The following is a 26,006-nucleotide window of genomic DNA, read 5'->3' on the forward strand; positions in this document are numbered from 1 at the left end:
ATTAGAAATTGCTGTGATCCACTTGTGATAGCAAAATGAATCCTTGTGAATGTTTCAAATATAGTTCAATAGAAAGCCGTCTTGACAGTACTTACCTTTATTTTTCAGTAAAAACAGTGTCACAACAGAGGAACAGTTTGCAGACAGTTATGAGACAGGAGTCAATGGTACAAATATCTTGAGTGAACTTATTGTTGCTTTAGTGACCGAGCTAATCTAAGCCAGCGAGTCGACGTTTTCCCTCTTCAGTAACTTTTTATTGAATGAAATGATGTGTGCTGACTAGCGACGCCCAGCAAGGCTGCCTAGCAAGTTAACAATTAGCCCTCCAGCTACAGCCGTTTACCAGCTGGCCCTGCGAGTTGTCACTACGTCACCAAGCTTCAAGCCGGCAGTTAGTGAGTAAGTTACAACCCAGTTACCTAAGATGCTTGGTATCTAAAAAATACCATAATCTACTTTGTCTAATTCAAAGTTCAGCACTATGGACACTGTCACTGTGGGGCTTATACTGCTGTATTTGTTAGGTGGATAGAAACATGTAATATAGACTCACTATAGAGTCCACAAGCTCATAGATTATGATTTTTTGCTCAGCTCCTCATCTTACCAGTCACACACACACACACACACACACACACACACACACACACACACACACACACACAAACAAACACACAGTTATGTGCATATACAGGAAGCTTACTGAAGGTCTGCTGACCTCTGACCTCTGAAACTGAGCAGGCTGACTTGGGGAAGCAGGACTCTGCCATAACTGGCTCTCTGTTTTCTTCCAGCCCTGCACCTGCATCTTCTCCCATCTCTCAGCTCCACCACCTCCCAGAGGACTGCACAGTATTTGCTTTGGACTGGTTTACAGCGATATACAAGGAAGATTAGATAAACCTTGATTTGCATCGACCTCTTCTGGCTGTCAGAGGGAACTGCATCTCAAATTCCTACACAGATTCTCAGGAACAGCCTCTGCTCCTCGTGTTGCACAAACCCCTGAGGGATAAATTATTAATATTCTGGTAGACAAAGAATCAATGGGAGCATTGATCCAACAGAAACGACCAGTGCCAGTGTCTATATTGTATGTATTTTTCAGTAGTACATGTTCCAGCCACATTGGTTTATTTAAGAGAACAGAATATCTGTGAACAAGCCTCTCAGAAATTCAGGACCTAACTGAAGTTACTGCCCACAATCTGAGTCATTCTGTACTACCTGTGAGTCTGCAGTATAACGTGACTCTAAGGAGCCGAGTCATGGCCAGATTAATCTCATGGGGGACACACAAGGCGGCCTGAACATCCGCCTACAGCATTGTCCAACAACCTGCACTGCTGCTGCCACCACCTGTATATTCTGGCAGAGAGCTATAGCCCAAACTTCCTCCCACAGTCTCCTCCAGCTCCTGCCTGCAGCCCTGGCCTCCAACTGCTACCACTGATTCTGGTGAACAGACACATGTTGAACCTCCACATACAGCCACATACAGCCACTTCCAGCCCCTCAAGCCTCCTCAAGCTGGCTGCAGCTGCAGCAGCAGCCTCTACTGTCATTCTGGCAGAAAGCTGCAACCCAAACCTCCACCGTCAGCCTCTGCCATCCTCCATCCTGAAAGCAATCATTCACGCCCATATGGAATTGTAATATATGATATATATGTCGCTATATCAAGAGTGATGTTGCCATATATGTCGTCTATGAGGGGATATATTATTATCACATATATTCATCTTCTGGATATATGAAGATATATGTTTATAATGTGTATTAAAATTATCTATGTGATGAATTTTTACAATGAACACATATCCTCGAGCATATGTGTTCTATGTAAAAATGATGTGTTAACATTATATATTTCATACATATATGCAAGTTTATTAAAACAACATATATGTTCGATCAATATATTTATATATGTTTTTCTTATTAATTTCTCATAAATTTTAAACATGTATCTTCACATTCTGGGAAAGTGGTCTCAGACTTTTGGACCCTACTGGAGGCTATATAATATCAACATATACTGACAGGCTGCGGGATGGATATATATTTATGTAACATCTGCCTAACATATAAGCAAACATACATTAATGTATATATTTGTATAGGCTAGATATATATATGTCAATATATGAATAGGTTTCCTATGTAATTTTTTTTACATATATGCACATTTAAATAAAAATGTATATTTCATATATAGAAATTCAGTATATTTACATATATTACATTTGCGTATGGGTGGGAAAACTCACCAAATTAACATTCTGGGCCTTATTTTCATGGCAGCACAAAGATTTTCAGCAAAGTTTGTTTCCTGACCTTGAACCACACTTTCATTTCTGTGTGGTATTTTGGTGGCCAGTGGTGCACAGCCGGGAGGAGACGTGCGAAAGGGTGGGAGGTGTATTCAAATGAGACAGCGCAGATCGAGCTGTTCACATTCTGGTGGATCATGATGTGTCTTGAAACTGAGGATGGATGTCTCAGAACCACATCTGTTTCTGGACCAATGTCAATCTGCTGCCACTTTCTGTCAGATTGTTGCATTCATATAAACGGCGTCATCAATATTTCCGCACCATCTCGACAACAACATGATTTCCTGGAGTCGCGTCTTTCCATTTGTTGAGCTGTTGTTGTCATGCTTCACTGTGACTGGCCCAGCTGTGTCAGAGTGATGAGACCAGCTATGTGACTGCCTCTCATTTATATTCCAGCTCACCCAGCTCTTTGTCACTGCTGCACCTACATGAACCAAAATAGCACTCGGAGAGTCCATGCACCAAACATCTACCACTTTGGTAGATATGGTAGGTTGAAATAAACAACTCCAAAGAGACAGTGAACTACCACAAAGATGACCACACAGAGACATGAACACAAATAGACAAAACACAACAACAAAATGACTCCTATGTAGAGGGGCCTTGTACATGTCTGTGTCCAGGGGCCTGTCACCTTGTAATCCATCCATGAGCAAAGACACCAAAGCCCACTCCTCTTCATAACAGCCTGAGGCATGGTGTGTCCAACAGGGAAGCAACTTAGCACTTGGCAGGCAGGAGTTGACTGCCACCTTTGAACAAACATGGGGTGGACACTGTATTAGAACAAGGTCTTAGGAACCTTTTTTTCTCCTGCTACAGCTTTACATCAGTGGGGGCACCTTAAGATGATGGGATAGAGCCAGGGGTGACCACACACCACGAGACAGTACGCCCAGTGTGGCGGCTTACATCATCCCCAACTCCAACTATAACCAGAGTCCAGGAACAGTGTCAGACAGGTAAGTCTGTGACCACCATTAAAGATCTTCCACACAGGTGAGCAGGCTGTGCAGGATAGATAGATAGATAGATAGATAGATAGATAGATAGATAGATAGATAGATAGATAGATACTTTATTTATCCCCTAGGGAAAATTCATGTGTCCATTAGCTCATTGTTGATAATAATAATAATAATAATAATAATAAGAAGAAGAAGAAGAAGAAGAAGAAGAAGAAGAATATAAAGGTTAATAACAAATGAACAATAATAATTAGATTAGTCCAGTTCCTGTGGCTGAGGTGTTGTACAGCCTGATGGCAGTGAGAACAAAGGATCTCCTGAACCTCTCTGTTCTGCAGCGCAGTGAGATGAGACGTTTGCTGCAGCTGTAGCTGTTTCTCTATCCTGCCAGAATGTTGTGGAGATGATGGTTGGTTTTGTCCAAGATGGCCTCCATCTTACATTGCATGCGTCTCTCCACAACAGCCCTGAGTGAGTCCAGAGTCCTGCCAAGCACAGACCCAGCCTCTTTGACCAGCTTGTCCAGTCTCTTTGTGTTCATGTCGGACATGATGCTGCCCCAGCAGACTGCAGCATAAAGAGTACACTGGCCACCACTGACTGATAAAACATGTGCAGCGTTTCACTGCAGACGTCAAAGGACCTGAGCCTCCTGAAGAAAAAGATCCGGCTCTGCCCCTTCAGGTAAATGGCATCCGTGTTCAGGGACCAGTACATGAGTTCTGTACTGACATCCAGATATTTAAGTCCTTCAGTTACTGTTTGTAGCCTTTTCCTTGTAGAGTCATGGAGTGTTGTGTCTTTTATCCTCTTTACAGCATTAATGTAAACAAATGTAGCCTACAATTTGGGCCCCTTTAAGGATCTGGGACCCTCAGACAGTGGCCCACTTGCCTATACAGCCTTATGGCAGGAACCTGAGAATATGACTCAGATAATCTCTTCTGAAAAACATTCAACCAGACTCAAAGGAGGAAAGACAAATGTTTTTCTTACATTCGTTTCTTTCTCCAAAGCCACATCCAAACTGTAATAAAACACCCTCGCTCTCACTGGGAGGCTTGAGGATTGAGATTGATCCATATTGACCGGGACTTTCCTCAGCCACACGGCTCTGTCTGCTGGTATGAGAGGTGAATTGCATGACGCACGTAGCCCGGAGGACTGATGCCCATGTGTGGACGGGTCCATCGTTTGTAAACACCAAATGAAGCCGAGACACTGACGAAATCTTGGAAAATTTACATCAGTGTTTGTTTTGTTCTTTGTAAACAGCAAAACCTCATTCAGCATCCTCACTCTGCACCGCGCTAATATTATACAACCGTGTACGGTCGCGCGTAAAATGGTTCGCTCTGGCTGCAGCCCGCTGCCTATAAGCTGCTGCAAAGCTCTTTAAGTCCCTCAGTTTTATCTCTGACTCATGGCAAAGATGAACTACGGAGACCGCTACACCTCGTCATCCTACCGGAAGATTTTCGGGGATTCTCCCAGGTTCCCCGACTCCTCCACTCGCAGTAGCGGCACCTCCTCTCGGTTCTCCTCGGGGTTCAGGTCCATGGCTGCGTCCCGCAACAGCGCGTCCTCCCTCAGCTTGTACAGACGGACCGGACGGTCCTCCACCTCCTTCTCTCCGGTGCCGACCGACTCCCTGGACCTGACCCAGACCTCCGTTGTCAACAATGAATTCAAAGTCATCAGAACTAACGAGAAGGAGCAGCTGCAGGTGGGTGTGCAGGGCTGAAACACTGCCGCACTTCTTGCATGTTGGGTAACTGAAAAACATTTAGAGGTTTATTTAAAAGTGTTTACAGACATTAGGATATGAAGTAACATTAATGGACACGACTTGTCCTGATATATACTGAGTCTAAAGTGAATAATAAAACAGGACATTTCATCCAATTTACATAAAACTTCCCATATCAGCTCCACATTTATGGCCAATTAGCTTCAGTTCTGGTGTCTCAGTCCTTGAGTATCAGGTAGTTACTTGCATTTACCTAAAAGACTAAATCAGTTCATATGAGATGAAAACTAGAATTAAGATCGTCTTTTGTCAGAATGACCTCATTCTGAGCTGTATTAGAAGAAACCTTTATCAACATAACACGCTAATATACTACAAACCATACAGACATAATTACTATAATGAAAGGACCAATCCGTTTATTTACTTACAAAATTTACCATTTAATTAACTATTATTTAATTCCCATAAATCTGATGCTCTGTATTATTGCCCACAGATCAGCACCCTGTTATAAATACCATAAGCTGTAACTAAATCACACCAGTAACATGAGGTCAGCTCAGGGTTCACTGACTCTGTTCTGGACCTTTTGACCATGTCACAGCAGATTGCATTGCTCTGCTGTAGATCTTCCAATTGTCCACGATTCGGAGGGTTTAAGACCGTGTGATACGGTCAAAAGCTTCAGAATAAAGCAAAACCGTCCAAAAACCAAATATACTACCAAACAAATCCTCACAATTAAGAAGCAGGTGCCATTATATATATATATATATATATTTTTTTTTTTAGCATTTTTGCTTGAGAAGTTTGCTATTAATTTTTGTTGATCAATTAATTAATTAGAAGACCAGTCAGTTTAGCTCTACTTCAAAACAAACAAGTAAGAGCACTTTGAGTTGCGCCTGTCTTCAAGGTTAAGAATAAACTGTGTGGGCGTTGTGGTGGCTTTGTGTGTAAGACGCACAACCATTTAATGTGACTGCAATGTCCCTGGTGCCATTCTCCTCCCAGGAACTTTGTGTCATGTCATTCTCCCTCTTTCACCACTCGTATCTTGTCACCTCTCTCATGTCCATATTTGAATGAAGGAAAAATGCCTCAGAAATATTTAAAGAAAGAAAGAATGAGCACATGTCAGGCTTAACACACTAGTACATTCATTCATTCGGGGCTAATGTTCTCTCTAATACTGTGACGATGAGCTAATATCTGAACCAGGCACATTATGTTTGGAGAAGTCAAATGCAGGAAGACATACATGTATTTTTTAATACCCATGTACGGTAACGTCAGTTGCATTTGATGTCTCACACCAAAGAGATGAGAGAAGAGAAAGATCTAATGTTGATGAAGTTTTCTCTGGTGTGTGCTGTCCGTCTGTTGTTAAGGAAACTGTTCAGATTTAACTCTGCAGTTGTGATTTACCATTTTGCCCTGAAAAGGTGTCTATGCCCATCCCAGCGTCAGCCAGGCACACAGAGAAATCAACAGGCTCTCGTTTAGGTGGACGGATGCTTTTCTTCAGTTCATCCCAATTTTAAAGCTGCACAACAAATTTAAAGCTGCAATAATCAATAGGAACTGTTTTCTAACATGTTAGCCACATCAACAGTTTTAAGGTGGTAATATGTCAGTGCTGTGTTTCTAGATTGTTATGCTGCCCTCGAGTGGTAAAAAAACTGTAAAAAAAACCCTGTAATTTATTAATACAGACAGAGTGTTCAGACATATAAGCAATTAAAATAATTGGATTTGTAAGTTTGGATGGTAAATGATAGTAGCCCTCTGTCCCCAGTAGAAGACTTTGTGTGATGATAAACAAGCATTAATCCTGTTGTGTAGGGTCTGAACGACCGCTTCGCCATGTTCATCGACAAAGTGCGGAACCTGGAGCAGCAGAACAAAGTGTTGGAGTCGGAGCTGGTGACCCTGAGGCAGAAGCAAAGCGAGCCGTCCCGCATCACTCACCTCTACCAGCAGGAGATGAGGGACCTGCGGTCACAGCTGGACGAGCTGAGCAGGGACAAGAATCGCATTCTGATCGAGAGGAACAACATGGAGGACGAGCTGCAGGTAAAACCACCGGGTAGTTTGGGAAAGGATGAGTAGGTAAGGAGATGTTTTCTTCTTCCTACTTTTATTTAGTTTTTATCTTACCTTTTCTCCTCGTCAAATCAAAAAGGGAGCTGTGAATTGTATTGTATTTTACAACTTGTATTTACTCACCTCTTATCTCTTACCTTCCCTCTCATTTCATATTTCAGAAGCTCAGTGTGAAGTATGAGGAGGAGTCGAGGGCAAGGGAGGAAGCTGAACACACTTTGAAGTCTTTCAGGAAGGACGTGGACGACGCCGCAGCTGTCCGCCTGGACCTTGAGCGCCGGCTGGAGTCGCTGATGGATGAAATCTCCTTCCTGAAGAAGGTCCACGACGAGGAGATGCAGGAGCTGAGCAGCTTGATGGAAGCACAGCAGGTCTCCGTGGAGGTTGAGCTCGCCAAACCGGACCTCACCTCAGCTCTGAAGGAGATCCGCAACCAGTATGAGTCCATCGCCTCCAAAAACCTGCAGTCGGCCGAGGAGTGGTACAAGGGCAAGTTTGCCAGCCTCAGCGAGCAGGCAACCAGGAGCAATGAGGCCATGAGGGCCAGCAGGGAGGAGATCAATGAGTTCAGGAGGCAGCTGCAGTCCAAGACCATCGAGATGGAGACTCTGAGGGGCACCAACGAGTCTCTGGAGAGGCAGATCACAGAGATGGAGGATGCACACAACACTGAAGTCACAGCACTGCAGGCAAGAATCACAGTCATTATAAAGTACAGTGAGTGTTCTCTAAGTGAGAGGATACACACTATCAACCAGGAGAACATACTGTATGTTAGCGTCCATGTTGCTTTGAGCTTTACTGTACCCCTGTCTCCTCAGCTCTCATGGTATCTAGCAGGGCAAGAGCCAGGATTTTAGAAACACACACACAAGTTTCATTTTCCTCTCTTCATTCTCTTCATTTTTCTTCTTCTCCTGAAAATGTAAGTGTTGGTCAAGCTACTTGGAAAGTGAAGTGAGCTAAGCTTACAGTTTCTCCAGAGACATGTAGCAAGCTAAGCTACAGCAACATGGCAACAGTAGTTTACTACATCAGAAGCTACAGTTTTATTTTATTTATTGAACAGTCAGTCAAACTGATACGCAGGTAGACATTGTTCAGTTGTTTATTAGACAATAACCTGCTACAAAACCAGAAACAAAAACAACATGCTCCACATAATGACCAAATGTGGAGAGTATGTGTGTGTGTTGCCTTGTTTTTCTATATTCATGGGGTCAGAAAACCGGGACCCCAGTGTACGCAAGGGGTCCGACAGCTTTTGTGTGGGGACCACACGTTGGACCACCCCAAGTTTTTTTTATTGAACCTTTCTGTTAGTACCCAAAATTGCGATGAGCAGAATCATTTTGTTAGTTTGCTGGATTCCCGGCTCATACTCGACATTGGGGACTTCCTGTTGTGTGTGGTTAGCTAACAGCTTTACTCAAGCTGTGACATAATTCATGGCGAACTTGACCGTGAGATCTGCTCACTTCCAATCTTATTACTGTTCAGAGTTGTCGACAGAAATGACCTCCATGTAGACTGTAGCAGGTGACTTGGACCTGAGAGCACATGACTTTCCTTTCTCTGGGTTTTATTGTATTTTAGTCTGTACTTCACTAATAATGAGGAAGTTTGGTACCTGCATTGTAGCACAACATGGGTAATTGTGACTTACACACTACTCACTGTTCTGATTCTTCTTTTTTTTACAGAATTATTCAAATACCTACAGATTGATTAATCAGTTCAGATTGATGGCTTACATCTTAATTAATCTCAGCACTTATTGGCTAGCATTAAATGAGAAGATCAATACCACTCTCTAGCTGTATGCTAAATAAGAAGCTTCAGACAGGAGACAGTTATCTTAGCTTATCTTATCTTAGCATAAGTTTATCTTAGCATAGAGATTAGCCGCATTAACTGTGTGGTGGCTTCACAACTAGTGTCCTCCTGTTTTTATACTAAGCTAAGCTAAGATAACTGGCTGCTGGCTGTAGCTAGATAAGAAAGTGTATTTCCAAAAAGTGTCTAACAATTTAAAATTAGGTTCAACAGGAAGAAAAGGTGCTGGGTTTAATTAATATGCAAATCAACAATCAGGGCAGAGTAATTAATGAGTGAGTATTACTTATTATTATTATTAGTTCTGTCAGCAAGAGAGTAAATAAACTCATTCCCAAAATGTGAACTATTCCTTTAGCTACAAAAAGCAGAAACAGTAAATTTACATATAAAAGAAAGCACTGATGCTTCCCAGTAAAATGCGATAAAATATATTTATAAAATAGAGGGAAATTAGAATTAAACAATTCCTGTCTGTAATAAAAAAAACTGTCTCAAATAAAGTTATGGCTCTCTCCTCAAAGTTTGACAGCTCAGTGTCAGTAACAGATCGTCTCATTCAGGTTCAAGGTCCAAAGTCAAGAAATTTAGTGTGTGGTAATCACTTTAATAAGCCTCTGTAACTTACTGAAACAGTTCTTAGTGAATTAACCCTGCATGTCTATTAGATTAACCTCTGATCTGCTAAATCGGATACAGGAAGTCCATCTGCTTTCTCTGACTTCTCAGAGAAAGATCCAAAAGGTTATTTTATTCCTTCAAGGAGAAAAGGAAGTTATGCCACAGAGAAACCAGTACTGTTGTAGATTAAGAACAGTCAATATACATGTATATGTTAGGTAAGTGAATTTATTAAGAAAACTATGTTTAGACACGACTGATAATCTCTGCTGTCTCATTTCCAATGTAACAGGACACTATTGGCCACCTGGATACTGAGCTGAGGAACATGAAGGGTGAGATGGCCCAGCACCTGAGAGAGTACCAGGACCTGCTCAACGTCAAGATGGCCCTGGACATAGAGATCGCTGCCTACAGGTGCTGACTGGATTAAAGGACACACCCAACAAAACATGGCGACTTCCTGACCAGTGGACTCATTGAAAGTCTTAAAGCTTTGTGAGGTGTATTAAGTCTGTCATTTCTTTCTTTTGGTCCTATAAGGAAACTGCTGGAGGGCGAGGAGACTCACTTTAATTCAGGGATGTCTTTCAGTGCTGCCAGCTACAGCTTCCAGCCCCGAGCCTCAGCCAGCTCCTCCAGGAGCAGCCAGAGGGAGAAAGACGGAGCCAAGAAGGAGAGCTTCAAGGAGATGAGTGAGGATAAAGATGAGGCGGACATCAACTCCAACAACTGAAGACATACACACAGGGCTATCTGGAAAGAGATATACTGCACGTGTAGTGAGTTCATAGTAAGGTACTGTATTTGTTAAAGACAATAATACAAGTGTTTTGCAATTAGAGCTGAAAGTCTGTATTTTGGTGATAATATCTGGTAGTACATAATTTGACATTTTTCCTTGGGAACAGGTCTCAGTATTAAGATGATTTTTGGACTTTATTGAAATAAAAAGAGGGTTGTCGCTACTATAAAGTTGTAAAACTTCAACATTAAACAAAGTTAGCCAACCTGGAAATCTATATCAAGTGTACTGTACAGTAACAGATATGTGACCAAGCACTGTTCCTGGATGAATTTGCATCTGTGTAAAATTGCACTGAAACCTGTGTTCCAGGTGAGAACACAGACTTTCATAAGAGAAAGACACAAATGTTAGTGTAGTGCCACCTGTCTGTTGTTGTCAATGAACGTTGAGTTTAAAGCACTTTGGGCACATAGTGTATGTGGATGATGTCAGTGTCTGCTGGCTTTTTGGTTGCACTGTTGCAGACATTATGAAGTGTAGATTACCCCACTAACATGATCAGTGTTGCAGTACAGTATTCTGTACTGGAAAACCTTATAGTGACAGAAAGAATAGCTAGCATGGATTATTACAATGTGCTTCAGTATTGAAAATATTCAACGCATCAAACAGTACATGTAGTCCAACTGTCCAATGTGTACACCTACTGGAAATTTCAATTGCGCTGAATAATGCATTGAATAAAACGACATGACTGACAAACTGGTCTCCATGTTTCTTTATCCAAGTCAGCATATTCACAAATACACGAGGATGATCATCCATTCTGCCTCCACTTAGATGTCAGCCTCCACTAGTTCAGACCACACAGAGAAAGAGCCTCAGCTCATTATATTTTAATGATTTAATACCCATAATTCTACTGTTTTCTCCACCCAATTCTTAGGATTTGCAAAACTTTGAGTTTTTCCCATCATTCTGTAGATGTGGTTAGTGACTCACTCAGTCACCTTTAAAATGAAGAACTAATTCAGCATAGAAAGATCTAAATACTACATGTACTACATACTAAATAATACATGCTGGTAGACTTTTATCAAAGGAAGTCAATCAAACAACTACAAAGAGACAATATGACCAATCAGAAGAGAGGAGGCTGAGTCTCTCTTCTGATTGGCTGACTGTTTTCTGAGTGACCCAATAAAAATACAGCAGATTTCAGGTAAACACTCAGAGAAACCAAATCCTGCAAGGTTGGATTGTGGGTCCATGTGGACAGGGCTTTGGGCATGGCTGAGAGCCGTGACTGCTTTGTTGTGACATCACAAAGTTACAAGTCGTGATGGCTGGTTTTGAGGGTGTTTCTGAATACAGGCTGTGTGCATTTCTCTGTGGACTGAGGCTTGATACTTTCACGGTATTAATGTAGAACCTAGACCTGCTTTATAATCAAACAACACATGGACATCTACCTTTATACTATATGGGAGCTTTAAATAAACAATGTAACTATTAATAATGTACAGGTTATTATAGCCAAGAATGAGGGCTTTAGATTTGAGTCTTAAAAGATTTGAACTGTTTTCCAAAATGTGTCCCACTTCTTTGAATCTTCCTGCCTGATCCAAGTTTCTAAACCCACCCCTGCAAAAGGAAACATGGATGACTTAGGAAACACTTTTCAGTTGTGCTTTTATTTATTAATTCAAACTGACAAAAGCAAATAGGAAAGCTATTTTTAATAAACTATCAAAAGACTTCTTTATACACACACCCTATAAATTAATGCTTTTGACTCTGAGTTGTACTGGCAGCTAATATTTATCAAGTCAGTTGTATTAAATTACACGAGCAGACGCTCTATAGAAAAGTTAATAGCCCTTAAATTAAATGTGTAGATCACCAAGAAGCAAGATGGATTTAAAGATACTATGCAAATCTAAGCTCGTACACACGCATGTGCGCACACACACACACACACACACACACACACACACACACACACAGCTTTGGTAGTGGTAGTCCTTTTGTTTCAAGCCCTTTAGATCAGAAGTATCTATCTGAAATCACAGTCAACACTTGAAATCATAAATATAAACAAATAAGAAACAGGTCCCTGGTTTATAAAGAGAGAGTTAAACTAGACTGATGCAGCTTGTGTTGCCTTGACAGACACTTCCACACTCACTAACAGTAAAGTCCAGTTTAAGCAACAGCAGAAGTCTAGAAGTCACATTCTTGTGGATTGGAACCACACTGATCATGGCAGTAGGAACAGAAAGTTATCAATTCCACTTGTCAGGTAAAATTCATTTTTAAATGCTGGCACTTCGGTAAATCAAACGTATGTACCTGTCGTCTTTAGAGTTGAACATTTGATGCTACAGTGTGAAATTTCAGAGTTTAGAGTTCTTGGACGTGGTCTATCAACACGTCCAAGACAGTCAGGAAGCAGTTATAATGCAAATGTAGACACTTTACTCCACATCATGAGTCTGATGAAGAGAATCAAAGTCTAACAAGACCTCAGGAGGTAACTTCTTAAGACTCGGAGGGCAGGACCAGACCGAAGTGCAGCACCAACAGACCGTCCTGAAGCAAAATGGAAACAAAACAAAAGGATCACTCAACAGGATCAGTATTCCTATGAAATTTCAATTATTACAATTGTGGTTTGTTCCAGTGTGTGTCTCTGGCTCTTACCTGCAGCGCCTCTTCGCCCAAAGAGTTCTGTATGTCTTTGAGTGACTGGTAGTGATCGAGGAGGTGATCTCCACAAACCACGTCCACCTGCAGGACACACAGAAACACTTCAATCAGAAAGAGCTGAGTCCCAATTTGATGGGACAAATCATGAGTGCTTGAGAATTTCAGATTATGGATAAGTTTTGACCAGACTAAACCTTCTACACATCTACACACTGCCACATCAGAAATGCAGGGGACACATTTATCTAACGAAAAACACTAAACACACACAGGAAATGCCTCAGATATTTATGACAAACTGGATGGAGATGATGGGGTAGACTAAAACATCTTGATTCTAATACTAAAAGTGTTATTGGAATGCAAGAATTTAAAGGGAAGAGTTCCATAACTATTGTGACCTCTGCTACAATGAACAGTGTCCAATGATTCCTCTCCCTCTGTCCTGTCCAGGTTTGTCCAGACAGGCAGGCGCAGTGAAGCCAGGAAATCAGTGTAAGCTGCTAATCCTCATCCACGTGTTACTAAATACAAAATACACCCACTCCTGAACTCTGTCTGTTAAACTGACCGCACTTGAATATTTCTGTCTGTGCTCTGAGCAAAGAAAAACGTCCACATCTGATCCTGACACGAACATTTGTGATCATCAGCCTCCTCTTACAGCTCTGAGACAGACATATGGTATCACTGCACTAATAATTTGATTGTAATCAGATTACGGTTGTCCTCAATGAGTGTCTGCCGTCCTTTAGACGATGGCAGCCTGCTGAGTTTTGACCTGAGCGGTTGACCCTTCTATTTTGGGCTCTGATTGGATTCAGCAGTTGTTTCGTCTCCGCACTGTCCACATGTGCATTTCTGTTCCCTCTTGTTTTCCCACTATTAGACACTTTCTATTTCTCTTTGGTCTATTGTTTCTCTCTCTTTCCAGCTAGATGGTTAAGTGAGTTTTAATCATGGAGGAGGGTCAGCTGACATATGTTCACCCATAGAGATACATGAGGTCCGATCCGAAGTTGATTTGTGTAACACTGGCATCGTGTCACTTCTTTCAATAAGATAATGATAAAGCTGACTTTCACATTGTCCAGTGTTGCTGTAATTTACTGACAAACAAGCAAATTAATCAAATTAAACACATCACACGTCCGCTTTATTTCTCTGTTTTCAGCTATCCTGCCTTTATCAGGGTTGTATCCCAGTCCAACACATATATACTTATGTGTTGTATTAACCCTTTTGCTACATACAAGGTCCAATGATGACAATAATCATTTCACATACTTTTTAAAATATGTAAAATTATTGCGACAACTACTGTAACTTCAAAAACCTGTAGCTGATTTGTTAAATCGATTTACATATTGCACATGAAGCATCATGTAGCTTGTTTGACACAAGTCAGTTGACACACATAGCGACTCCTAACTGCACCACACATGCAGGAGTAGTAGTCAGGGTACGGTAGCCAGGATGTGCCAATCAAAGGAACAAGTGATCCAACTGCTGCTTTTCTGGAGAGCTGATGTGCACCAACACTGGCACATAAAACTGAACCATATCTTGACAATGTCAACATGCTGTGTGGGCAATCTACATGATTTTCTTGGCCATATGCTTCATGTCGTGCTGAAAGGTGAACTGTCACCACAGTCTCAGGTCGCATGCACTCTGGAGCCAAGGCCCTTCTTACCTGGTGACTCAGTTTGGTTAGACAGCAATCTCTAGAAAGAGTCCTGATGTTTCCAGGCTTCTACAATTTCAAGATTGTTGAGGCCACTGCACTTCTGTTTTATATTGTTCTGATATATTCCTCACCACTGTTTTATCATGGAGGTCTACAGAGTTTCTTGGACTTCATGGTTTGGTTTTTGTCCTTATATGCAATGTGAATTGTGGGACCTTACATACACAGGTGTGTGTCTTTGTAAACTGTGTCTAATCAATTCAGTGTGCCACAGGTGGACTCCAATCAAGTTCTACACACTTCTCAAGGATGATTAAAGCAAACAGGAGGTCCCTGACCAAAACCTGGAGCCACAACAAAGGCTCTGACTAAAATACAGTTCGGATTTTTTATAAATATGCAGAAGTGAAGGAGTCTAAACACTAGTCTGATCCCGGGCACTGTGCACGCCTACACTACACTGTAATGCCGACTGCCTTCTGCTGTCCTGCTTCCAAGTTTGTCTAAAGCAACAATCAGGATCAGGACTGTAGTCATGTCAGTTGGTTAACTGATTAGCTGTAAGCCTGGCAGACTCACCTGGCAGGTTGGGCTAAGCTCCATCTTCCTCCTGATGAACAACTCCACGTGGCGGATCGTGGCCTCACCAGACACACGGACATACGGCCTCTCTAATGGCTACACAGGAACAGGATGATCAGGGAAGAATATACTGTATCACAGACTTTCAGACGAGTGACATTCATTTAAAACTGTGTTTTAACATGTCATTTAAAACTGTGTAACCTTGAGAAAACAAGGTGGCTTCACTACTTTAACCCTGAAGTTGAGTCTGTTATTACACAGAACAAGTGTTTTGTCTTCAAGCTTATTTAATACCACACAATTATTCTCATTTAAAACCTAATTTATTACTGAAAATTTTCACTTAAAGATCACTGGCCTACCCGACAGTAAACTGCTTGTTACAGCAAATAAGCAAATAGCTGCTGAAGACAGTAGAAAAACTAGCAGCTAAAAACTAAGAGACCAGTGCTAAAACGCCACAAAATATTTTACAATTAAAGCACAAGTGAAGTAAATTTAAATGACCCTGATAAATAATGCAATGCAATATCTGACAGGCTCTCTAATCCAAAGAAATCCAGGGTGCAGCTTTATCTAGTTATCATCCATCTTGTCTTAATAGTTTCTGTTACAGCGCACTATTATGATCTTATAAGACCTAATAAATATTTAAGATTTAGATCATTACCTTATAGTTGTTAATGCCTTCTTCAGCCCTGAAAATAAAACAAGAGTCAATGTAAATACATTTTTTGTCGTGAGCAGGCACTCGGTGTAAGACAACAGGACCATCTGGTGACACGTCTAAGTAACTGCATGGTAATGTCATTCATTTTCTACAACATGTTCGCCAGGAGCCAAACTCAGGTCAGTCTACAGACTAAAAGCAAAGCACCAGGGGGCGTATGCATAAATGATGCATACACACAAAAACCATGTGTATGCCATTTCCCGCATATGAATTGATATTTATTAACACAGAATGTGCAGTGTGAATGTGCACATGCCACGCACTGACCATGTGTACACACAGTTTTCCAAAGTGGTTCAAGTTAGTTACAATAATTGTGTTTGTGTGCTCAATGTTTACTTTAGCATTGATTAATATCCTTGTTATTTATTGTTTCTGTAAACTGTTTCCATACTTTTTTAATATTTACTAATCACAATTTTAGACACCTGTCTGGAGCCTAACGAAGGAGATAAAACAAGACTTTACATTTGGAGTGATTGAACTGAAGTTTAGTGATGCAAATTTTTGCCTCCCATTTGTGCAATTGTGCACGTGCCCAATTTCTCAATGAGTGAGATTTATAGTGGGACCAATGTGTACGCATGGATTTATAATTCTCACGAAAAGAACGTGTATGCATATTTCTGGTTTTGTGCATACACGTAGTTTTTGTGATGAATCTACAGAGTTTTATACTTCTAGCACCAAATCCTGGAAATACAATTTGTGACCTCTCTAATTTTTTAGATATTTATATATATATATATATATAATTATTTATACCTGTGACAAGTCCAATGACGGCCAAGAAAATACCTCTTATTTTTTTATAAATTTCAACATCAATTTCACAGCAAAGAAAAGAAAAGAAAAGAAAAGAAAAGAAAAGAAAAGAGGACAAAATCGCTGTCACTTGAGTGTGCCTGAAAGTACCAGATGCTGAACTTCCTCTGTATCATCCCGACACCACATGTGGCTAACTGACTCGCTAAAACATGAGGGGATGACTGAAAATACCATGATATATTTAGCTAGCGAGAAACAGTTGAGTACAGGTAATTAAATTGGATTATTACAACTACAAACTACATTGTGTTTTCATCTCAGTTGTATAGGGCCTTTAAATTATGTATAAATGTCTAAGAGGCTGAGCACCTTTTATAGCGGTAATGAATCCTTACCCTACAAACTCCAGCAGCAGAGATATATCCAGCTCAGGGGGGATGGTGAACACAGACTGAGGAATGTTATCTTTCTTCTGCCTCTTGGACACAACAGGACCTGGAGAGGTGATCATTACTGCAAAGGTGCAAAGAGAAAACACAGACGAATCACTTCAGTGACCAACTTTATGAATTTTCAGATTTAATGTCGAGTCAAGTTCATTATTTAAATAGCACCAAATCATAACAGAAGTTTATCTCTGGGCACCTCTCATGATGTGCGGGTCTAGATTGTACTCTTTATTTACAGAGACCCAACATTCCACTGTGAGAGAGCACTTGGCGACAGTGGCAAGGAATTCAGATCTCAGATCAGATTCAGGGGTAAAAACAGGGTCAGAATTCATACTTGTTACTTCACACACAGTATGGGTTTTACACATAGTGTTCTGCTTCGTGTCTGCACACATGTTCAGAAAGCACTACTTTCCTTTTTTGTGTTACCACACCACTGATTTTGTTCACAATTTGTTCAGATTTTATTCACAGTCATACTTTTATTTTTTCTTACAAATAGGAATCTTTTCTACACATGTTAAAACTTGAATATCTCATGCAGATTTATTTTAGGGGTTTACAAAGGTTTATTTACAACTACAAATTCACAAACTGGAATTATTTGTGATCATTACGTCACAAACTCAAAATCTTTCTGAGTGTAATTTACTTTGTCCTATTAGAATAATAAAGAGGAAAAGTCCCCAGCAGTTGTTCCCCCATTTTGAGGACCTTTGTTCTTGTGTTTATGCTTCCAGTGCAGACCCCACTAATCACAGTCTGATGAAACATAGGCTGTGTCTCAGTGTCAGCAAGAATACTCGGATTGGACAGAGGGGGCACTGCAGTGACAGGCAAAACATTTGTTACTTAGAAATGATTTGGGAGCCCCTCTGCAGTATGTAGAGTAACGGTGCAGTTAAGTCCACCAAATACTTTGATATTGAATACCTTTCTACAAAGAAGGAAAGCGACATTACTGCATGTTACTTTACACAGCTTATATACTGTTTACTTAAACATTTAATGCAGAACTATTTTACCTGGTTTTGGCACCTCCAGCCCTCTCTCTTTGTAGAAGTTACACATTCTCTCTCGTTCAACTGTAGAAAAAAAAAATTACATTAAATACATCTAACTATACATAAAGTATATAACAAAACTTACTATGCAATATCACTAAAACATTAAATGATTTCAAAATTGCACCATACTACATTATTTTAAGTTGAAGTGTAGGCTTAATGATCTTATGTATAATTAAAAACAAACAGGTAACAGAAGAACCTGAACACCTGTAATCAACGCCACATAACTAATTACACAAGTGACTTCCAGTTAAACCTAGTTTTATGAACGAGGATGTAAAAGAACGTGTGGACACCACAGCTTCATCAATGTCCTGGGTTGTGTCTAATGCAACTCGTGCATTAACCTCAGGACAATGATTATCTGTGCCGATATGTAGGTCTAGGCACTATGGATGCAAGTTTGTTTACCCCAATACTAAATGAAAAGATGACTCCCAGTCTCAAGAAGCTTGGCAGGAGAGAACTGTCTGGAAGGCAGAGGAACAAACCCCCTCCTGCAAAGAGCAGCTGAAAAGAGACGTCTATGTGGAATGACAGAACATGTCCACAGGTTTGTGTATCATCCAAGCCCTGGAGGATCTAATCTGCCATCAAAATTAAAGGTGGACACACACAATATAAAAAAATAAAAGAACTGAATCCCACTAATGAGGGGTGAACTGACTTTTGTTGCAGTTGGTTCTTTGATATGGAGCTTTCATTATTGTTTATCTAGACAGACATTTCTGTTTTTCAAATTAATCAGCTTCAGTATTTTTAGCCAAATTTGTGTAAACTGTATAAAATGGACAGGACTTGTAAGTACTTAACCTTTTAGGGACACTGACCAAGGGTGTACTCAGTTTTTTGTACATTGTGCACATACTTACGCTCCTCCAAGAAGGGAACCATTTTGTAAACAATATCCTGCAGTTGTCTGTCCAGCCTGCAGGAAAAAAAGCATTTGAAGCTTAACAGACTTAGGGATCTGAGTGAGAGCAGAGTTCATAAATTATAAAATCATTGAAATCATAAATTTCAAACACTTTTTGAATTCTTCAGGTCAAAATCTCAGACCTTTGACAATAAACTTCAAACAAGTTGAGTAATGCATTCCAATTTGCAGAACTATTCTTGTAGGATTTTTCCATTCTTTTCTCTTTGACTAACTCCAATTCAACTTTCAAAAACATCTGGTCATTTCACAGGCACAGAGGGTGAAACAAATCGCCAGACACTTCAAGAATGAGCGGGCCTACCTGATGTTGTAAAGGGGCTGTGTCTGGTGGACAACAATGCTGCATGTGGGACACCTGTTGCTGTAGAAGAAGTGCTTCACGATGCAGCTTTTACAAACTGGGAGAAGGTTAAACACAAAACAATAGGGGACACAGTCAGGAGTCAAGTATGTGACAGCCAGACTAATATGGACTTTTGGGGCTGTGATACATTAATATTTGAATCTAAATAATCTTATGACTATACCTATATCAGCTGATATTATGTCTGCACATGAACATGTTTGATAATGATCCCTTAAATCTGTTTGTTAAAGAATTGTGATCAAAACAAACAGTGAAGAGGATGTTTTGCTGTAGAAAACTTGTCAACTGCCTCTGCTGGACAAACTATGTAATGCAGACAGTTTAACTTGATATAACATGTCTTTGGCTTCTTGATACTGAAATTTCTTGTTAATTACTGGCCAATATATAAACCGATACTAATTTATCAGTGATAAGCTAATGTTGACCGATTGTTGTATGGTCTGGTTTAACTCTGGCATATGTGGACATCATGTGAGAGGTTAAATGCATCCAAAGTTCAGACCTTTATTGTATATCAATCACCATGTTGTCAATCTGCCTTACCATATCCCAGAAAGTCAGGTTTCCAAAGGAGAAACCAAATCAATGCTTATACGTTGCTATGCACTCAGTGACAAAAGGACGTATCAGATTAAAGTGCCCATGTTATGCTTTTGGTGTTTTTCCCTTTGTCTGTGTTATATAGCTATTGTGTGTATGTAACGGGGCTGCTAAGTTACAAAGCCCAAAACATATCAAGAATTGCAATGATTGCACAGACAGGAGACATCCTTATTAGACGGGCTACTTCAGTAAACACTGCTGGTGATTGTGCAGTCGGCATTAGAAAGTCCACTGAATGGTTGCTTTTTCCATATTTACCACAGAGACGTTTATGGGCTTAATGAATGAATGAACAATCGTTATTTACATTGCGCTTTTTACAGCAGAGCCATCTCTAAGACACATGGAAAAACACACACTAAAACTGGCAATGCTGTTAAAGTAAGTCAGCTGATCAAGAATACTGGAATGACTACATGCTGCTAATTCAAGTTTTGATTTGGTTTTAATTTCAATTCTTGTAAATGTTTCAATTTAGAACTGATGTCATGTTAAATTGAAATGTGTAATAATATATTATATAATATTTTACTGATGCAGTATGTAATTTGGTTTTACAAAGGTGGTTTTGTTTATATATTTTAAGCTGTGTCACCAGTTTGTCCTTTCATTCTTTGATTATTTTCTCGATTATTTTCCTTTTAATACCGAACTTTTATTTCTGGTTATTCATTTCATTTCTGCTTTTATTTCTGGTTTTACTCACTTCCAAACATCCCCTCTCTTTTAGCATTTTATTGTTTTATCTTTATCACTCTATCCTTATCTTTGCGATTCATGATTCATCAGCATTTCCTCAGTTCCTGTTATTGTCTTATTTCTATTGATTTTATTCATTACTTGGTCATTTATTGTTCTGCGTGTAAATGCGTGTATTGTATTGTGTTTTTATTGCTTTTATTCTGTAAAGCACTTTGTTTTGTATTGTTTGTATGAAAAGGGCTAAACAAATAAAGTCTGATTGATTGATCAATCGATCGATCGACCGTTTTATAGAGCAGGTAGAGGAACCAGCAAGGGCAACATCAGAACCATGGATGAATGTTCTCATCTTTCAGGAATAGAGTAGGTATAATCTTAAATGGGCTAAAAAGCACAAGAAGCCTAATTCTCCTTCACAATTACATGTTACACTCTGGTAGTTAAACTTATTAAATATGTAATCATTAAGATCAGTGTATATGATGGAATAGTGGCATTAAAAGGTTCCACAGCAGACGCCAGACCCTATCATTGTGGAAAGCCCTGGATTAACCATCCACTTGACTGAGGAGTAAAAGATGACCTGTGCTGTAACTTACATGTGTGCAGGCACTCTGTGATGGTGGTGGCATCGATGAGGAAGCCGCAGCACAGGGCGCAGCGGATGTATGGATAGAACTGGTTGAGTGGGAGCTTGGGCTGTGGGGACATAAACAAATCACAGTCAAGAGTTACAACTTTACAATATCCATACAAGGCTAAGGAATTCATTTTAAAATTATGCATAATATATACATCTGGCTAACTATCTTTGTGCCAAATTTTCAGATATTGACTCCTCTTGTACCTTTTGTAAACATGATTTAGAAACAATTTCTCACCTATTTTTTGTGTGAAATATCGCAGAATAATATCTCTCTACTCCTTCAACCTTAAAAATATTATTTATTACTATGATAATCCAAATGATGATCTGAATTTTTACCAGACTTCATAATTCTGAATGCAAAATTCTTTATCCACAAACAAATCAATTCCTGAATTGTTACCTTTCCTCCTAGGTTTTATATATATTATATATTTGTGTATTTATGTACCGCTGTGATTTTTTTATTTCTTTTTACATTTGCATTACTTTTATGTTCATCTGTGTTCAACTTATGTCATTTAAGTTTTGGTTTTATGTGTTATGAAAACTTTACAATTAAAAAAGTAAGTTTATAATTGGTTAGTGGTGCATGTTTCAGATCAGGACAGCGTCGGACAGCTGTCGGGAAGGGGGCGAAAATAAACGTCTTTGTTGTAAATAAAGCAGAGTAAAGACAACCGGTACCTCGTCCTCTGAATCGCTGTCTGATGTGTGAGTTGACCCCTCATGACTCCTGCGTCCACATGGAGGCGATGACATCCCCAGCGACTGCCAACAACTCTTCGACGAACTCCCTCTTTCCTTTCTCAGGTATGAGAACAAAATGTCTAATAAAACGCTTTCTCTTTAAGTACAACGTAGCTCCAAACGTCGAAGATATTTTTACTTGCCGGTGACTTGCGTTGACTTAGCAACGCTTGGCTTCCTGGTTAACGTTAGCTTGCTTACTATAAAAACATAAACATATGTACATACAGCTAGTGTTAAAGCTTATTCGACTAATTTGGCTAGGTTAAAAGGTTTAACGCGTCCGTGCTGACACCACAAAAGTTCGCTTCATCACGAAGTAAAAGTGCTTCCAATCTTTATTTTGTTGCTTCTTCACACTCACGTTAGCGACTCAATTTCCCTCGCTCGTACTACGTGAGCGGCAACAACAATACGACTTCCGGTCTGAGTCTTTCATAATAAATGTGACTTGACCCGGCTTGACCAGAAAAATGAATAAATTATACGTCTAAATCTAAATACACCTGTACTTTATCCTCAAATTGTTGTTTTTTTCAAGCATTTCTTTATTGAACTTGATTTTTTTTTGTTTAAGAACAACACAAACACGGAACAAGAAGGCACATATAAGTGCAAAAATACAACATATATGATAATAAATAAATGAGTAAAATTATATAACAATCACAAATTATAATAATAGAAAATACATAATATGAAGAAGAAAAAAAAAGGGGGGGGGGGTTAACCGGCCTATATAGCTGCCAATTCAGTTCATTGTTCCATCCTTCTACTTCAATATTGTCACATACAGGTTGTCTTTCAAGAAGCAGATGTTGAGTAAGGACCTGGATATATTTAGATGTCACAAAATCATCTGGGTAAATATTCAATATACACAATTTAGGGTTCACATCGTTATTTCATTTGTAGTGTGTGTAAAACACTGGCCCAAACCCACCAAAGCCTCCAATAAGAGTAAAATAGAGAAATATATAGAATAGCATTTAGCAATATGGTGGATTCAATTTGAAAAATTTGCTTTCAGAGAATGAGGGGACTCAAATGGGGTTAGACCTGCAGCATTAAATATATTTAAAAAAAATAGTAACTCGGTAATCCCAATCACGTTTAACAATTTCGATACATTTATTTTGATGACACAATTACGTCTTTTCCGGGAATTTCGATGCGTGGAGAAGAAGGTTCTACTTTGATTTTGCCAGCAGGGGGCGCTCGAAGCATTAATTAAATCGATGCAATAGTTACAATAAGTCACTTTTCTTTATTCCTGTATTTGTGTCTGCCTACACTACTTTGTGTTTTTCTATTTGTTCATTTTAATTTATTTTTGTTGGTGTCATAATGGGAAGATATTGCTTTGACTTACAGGTAGAACAATATGGTAATTAACCCCTGAGATGCCTATGTGTGACCAGGTTTAAAGCCAACATTTTGTGTGTGATTTTTTTCCCCATGATAATAACTTTTGATATGGAAAATTGATCGACTCATTTTCACCTTTCAGCACTCAGCACAGCCATAACAATTTAGTAGACACACCAAATAAATGTATTTTCTTTATGGTGTCAAATATATCAACTGCTCTATGCAGCAATCTGTAAGGCAAAGTAAAAGTAATAACATAGGCTGTTTCCCACTGTGTATTACAAGACACTTAACTGTGTAAAGAGGGCTCTGTATAGCAGCTTGCATATTTTGGACAGAGACTCTGAGCCAAAAAAAAAAAGAATTATAACAAAGCCTTGTATAAGGATTTAGAGCTCCAGAGCTAAACCCCCTTTGTTCCTGTGGTAACATTACAGGAGGAGCCAGATTGAATTGGTGTTACATGTTGCAGTGACATGCCCACCAAGTCGGGACATCCCCGTGCTTAGCATGTCAGCACAGACATTCCTCCAGGACACAAGTACTCATGATTTACATCATATTAAACATGGAAGATGGGAAACCCATCATTATCTCAAGCCTTGCAGTGGGTTTAATTCTTCACCTGATGACACTCATCCTCTCGCTCTGGCGAACACAGGTACCCTAATTATAGTTACGACTATGTTTATGACCAGGAAAGCTCTGTGTTCTATGAATGTAAGGATGTGACTACATGCAGGGGATATATTAGATGCTGTGAACTGACACTTTTGAGTTGACTGATTGTTGTGATGAAACCATTCCCAAACCCCTGTGGTGTATTGTTATCATCCGGTTACATGGATTTATCAAATCCTGTGTTACAACTGTGGTCTGGCTACTGTCATGGCCAATTTAACTATTGTACCTTAGGTGTTAAAAAGTGCGTCTTTACACATTACTCTTAACTAGTTTTCAACATGAGATCAAACTATTAAGACAAATAAAATTAATTTACAGTTCTACAGTATTAGCAAAAGACTACAGCTACAATTAGAGTTTTACCAAAGATCCCATTTAGACAGAATCAACAGATTGTGCAACATCATTCTTCGTTTGTAGATAGACTGAGTCCACTGTATTTCCAGATGTAATCAGACTTTTCACCCCACATTTTAATCTCCACCATCATTACATCACCTTCACCTCTGTCTGCTTTGCATGTGGTGTCACTGAATCAGTGTTTTTGAAGATAATTATTCTCCGAGGAGCATCAGCAGATGTGAGCAGCTGAATCAGACACACCACAGACTTATTACCATAGGTCTGGGGAGAAAATGTTCTGCATGGGAGAAAGTGGTCTTAGGTGTCAGAAAGTGCACAGATATGAGGAAGAAATAAGGTGTGTGACACTTCAAAAAGAGAGTGTCCAAGACAGAATATTTTAAGGTGAATTAATTAATGTATCTACTTAAAAACTTTTTAAAACCTATTTTTTTGGGCCTTTTATGACAGTAGAAAGATGAGTAATGACATGCAACTAAGGTCCCTGGCTTGACTTGAATCAGGCACCATACGGATCATACACACCACACCCCAGGCTACCAGAACACCCCCAGTTATACACATGTTCCATGGAGTTTGTCAGCAGTTGTGCCACTTGTGAAAACAAATGTTTGATTTATTAACTCATTTTTTTTTTTTTTATATTTTATGGCAAGAATTTAAAGTTCATGGAAGTCTGTTGCCAGAATACTGAGCTCATGAGTCCAAACACCAGCACAACCCTGCAACTGTGAGGAAGCCAATAAAATGCTTGTATCATTTCTTAATATTATTTTTTCTTTTTATATCAGTTTAATTGTTTTTACATTTTCTATAAATCCTATATTGGTTGTCTAAATGACCTTAAGCCCTCTCTACAATGGCATGACATACACTATATGGACAAAAGTATTGGGCCACCTACACATTACACGTACTGGAGCTTTTATGACATCCCATTCTAAATCCATAGGCATTATTTTGGAGTTGGTCCCACCTTTGCAGCTATAACAGCTTCCACTCTTCTGGGAAGGCTTTCTACAGGATTTTGGAGTGTCCGTGGGAATTTTTGCCCATTCATCTAGAAGAGCATGCATTTGTTAGATCAGACACTGATGTAGGACTAGAGGGCCTGGCTCGCAATCTATGTTCTAGTTCATCGAAAAGGTGTTCGATGGGGGTTGAGGTCAGGGCTCTGTGCGGGCCAGTCAACT

General features: G+C 39.7%; 2 protein-coding genes across 2 annotated transcripts; one reads left to right on the top strand and one right to left on the bottom strand.

Moving 5' to 3' along the window:
- The first annotated feature begins 4,689 nt into the window (after positions 1–4,689).
- On the top strand, positions 4,690–10,753 carry LOC111669415 (alpha-internexin-like). Its single transcript, XM_023425697.2, has 5 exons — positions 4,690–5,039; positions 6,912–7,142; positions 7,334–7,861; positions 9,922–10,046; positions 10,173–10,753. The coding sequence occupies exons 1-5, from the start codon at positions 4,737–4,739 to the stop codon at positions 10,363–10,365; spliced, it is 1,380 nt and encodes a 459-aa protein (XP_023281465.1). The 5' UTR covers positions 4,690–4,736; the 3' UTR covers positions 10,366–10,753.
- Positions 10,754–12,052: 1,299 nt separating this feature from the next.
- pcgf6 (polycomb group ring finger 6) lies at positions 12,053–22,792 on the bottom strand. Its single transcript, XM_023425729.2, has 10 exons — positions 22,333–22,792; positions 21,599–21,698; positions 19,626–19,722; positions 19,257–19,312; positions 18,340–18,399; positions 17,258–17,375; positions 16,032–16,059; positions 15,356–15,454; positions 13,081–13,167; positions 12,053–12,969 (listed from the first exon to the last, which is right to left on the bottom strand). Exons 1-10 carry the CDS (start codon positions 22,405–22,407, stop codon positions 12,919–12,921), a joined length of 771 nt encoding a protein of 256 aa, XP_023281497.1. The 5' UTR covers positions 22,408–22,792; the 3' UTR covers positions 12,053–12,918.
- Positions 22,793–26,006: the final 3,214 nt, after the last annotated feature.

This window comes from Seriola lalandi, unplaced genomic scaffold, assembly GCF_002814215.2.
Source record: "Seriola lalandi dorsalis isolate HSWRI2012SDOR001 ecotype SW California unplaced genomic scaffold, Sedor1 jcf7180002054795, whole genome shotgun sequence".
Taxonomy (NCBI): domain Eukaryota; kingdom Metazoa; phylum Chordata; class Actinopteri; order Carangiformes; family Carangidae; genus Seriola; species Seriola lalandi.

Coding starts and splice junctions, on each gene's coding strand:
- LOC111669415 (XM_023425697.2), top strand. CDS start 4,737: ATGGCAAAGATGAACTACGGAGACCGCTACACCTCGTCATCCTACCGG. Junction 5,040..6,911: donor ACGAGAAGGAGCAGCTGCAG/GTGGGTGTGCAG, acceptor CCTGTTGTGTAG/GGTCTGAACGACCGCTTCGC. Junction 10,047..10,172: donor ATAGAGATCGCTGCCTACAG/GTGCTGACTGGA, acceptor TGGTCCTATAAG/GAAACTGCTGGAGGGCGAGG.
- pcgf6 (XM_023425729.2), bottom strand. CDS start 22,407: ATGTCATCGCCTCCATGTGGACGCAGGAGTCATGAGGGGTCAACTCAC. Junction 19,313..19,625: donor CAGCCCCTTTACAACATCAG/GTAGGCCCGCTC, acceptor TTTTTCCTGCAG/GCTGGACAGACAACTGCAGG. Junction 17,376..18,339: donor GCTGGAGGTGCCAAAACCAG/GTAAAATAGTTC, acceptor GCACCTTTGCAG/TAATGATCACCTCTCCAGGT.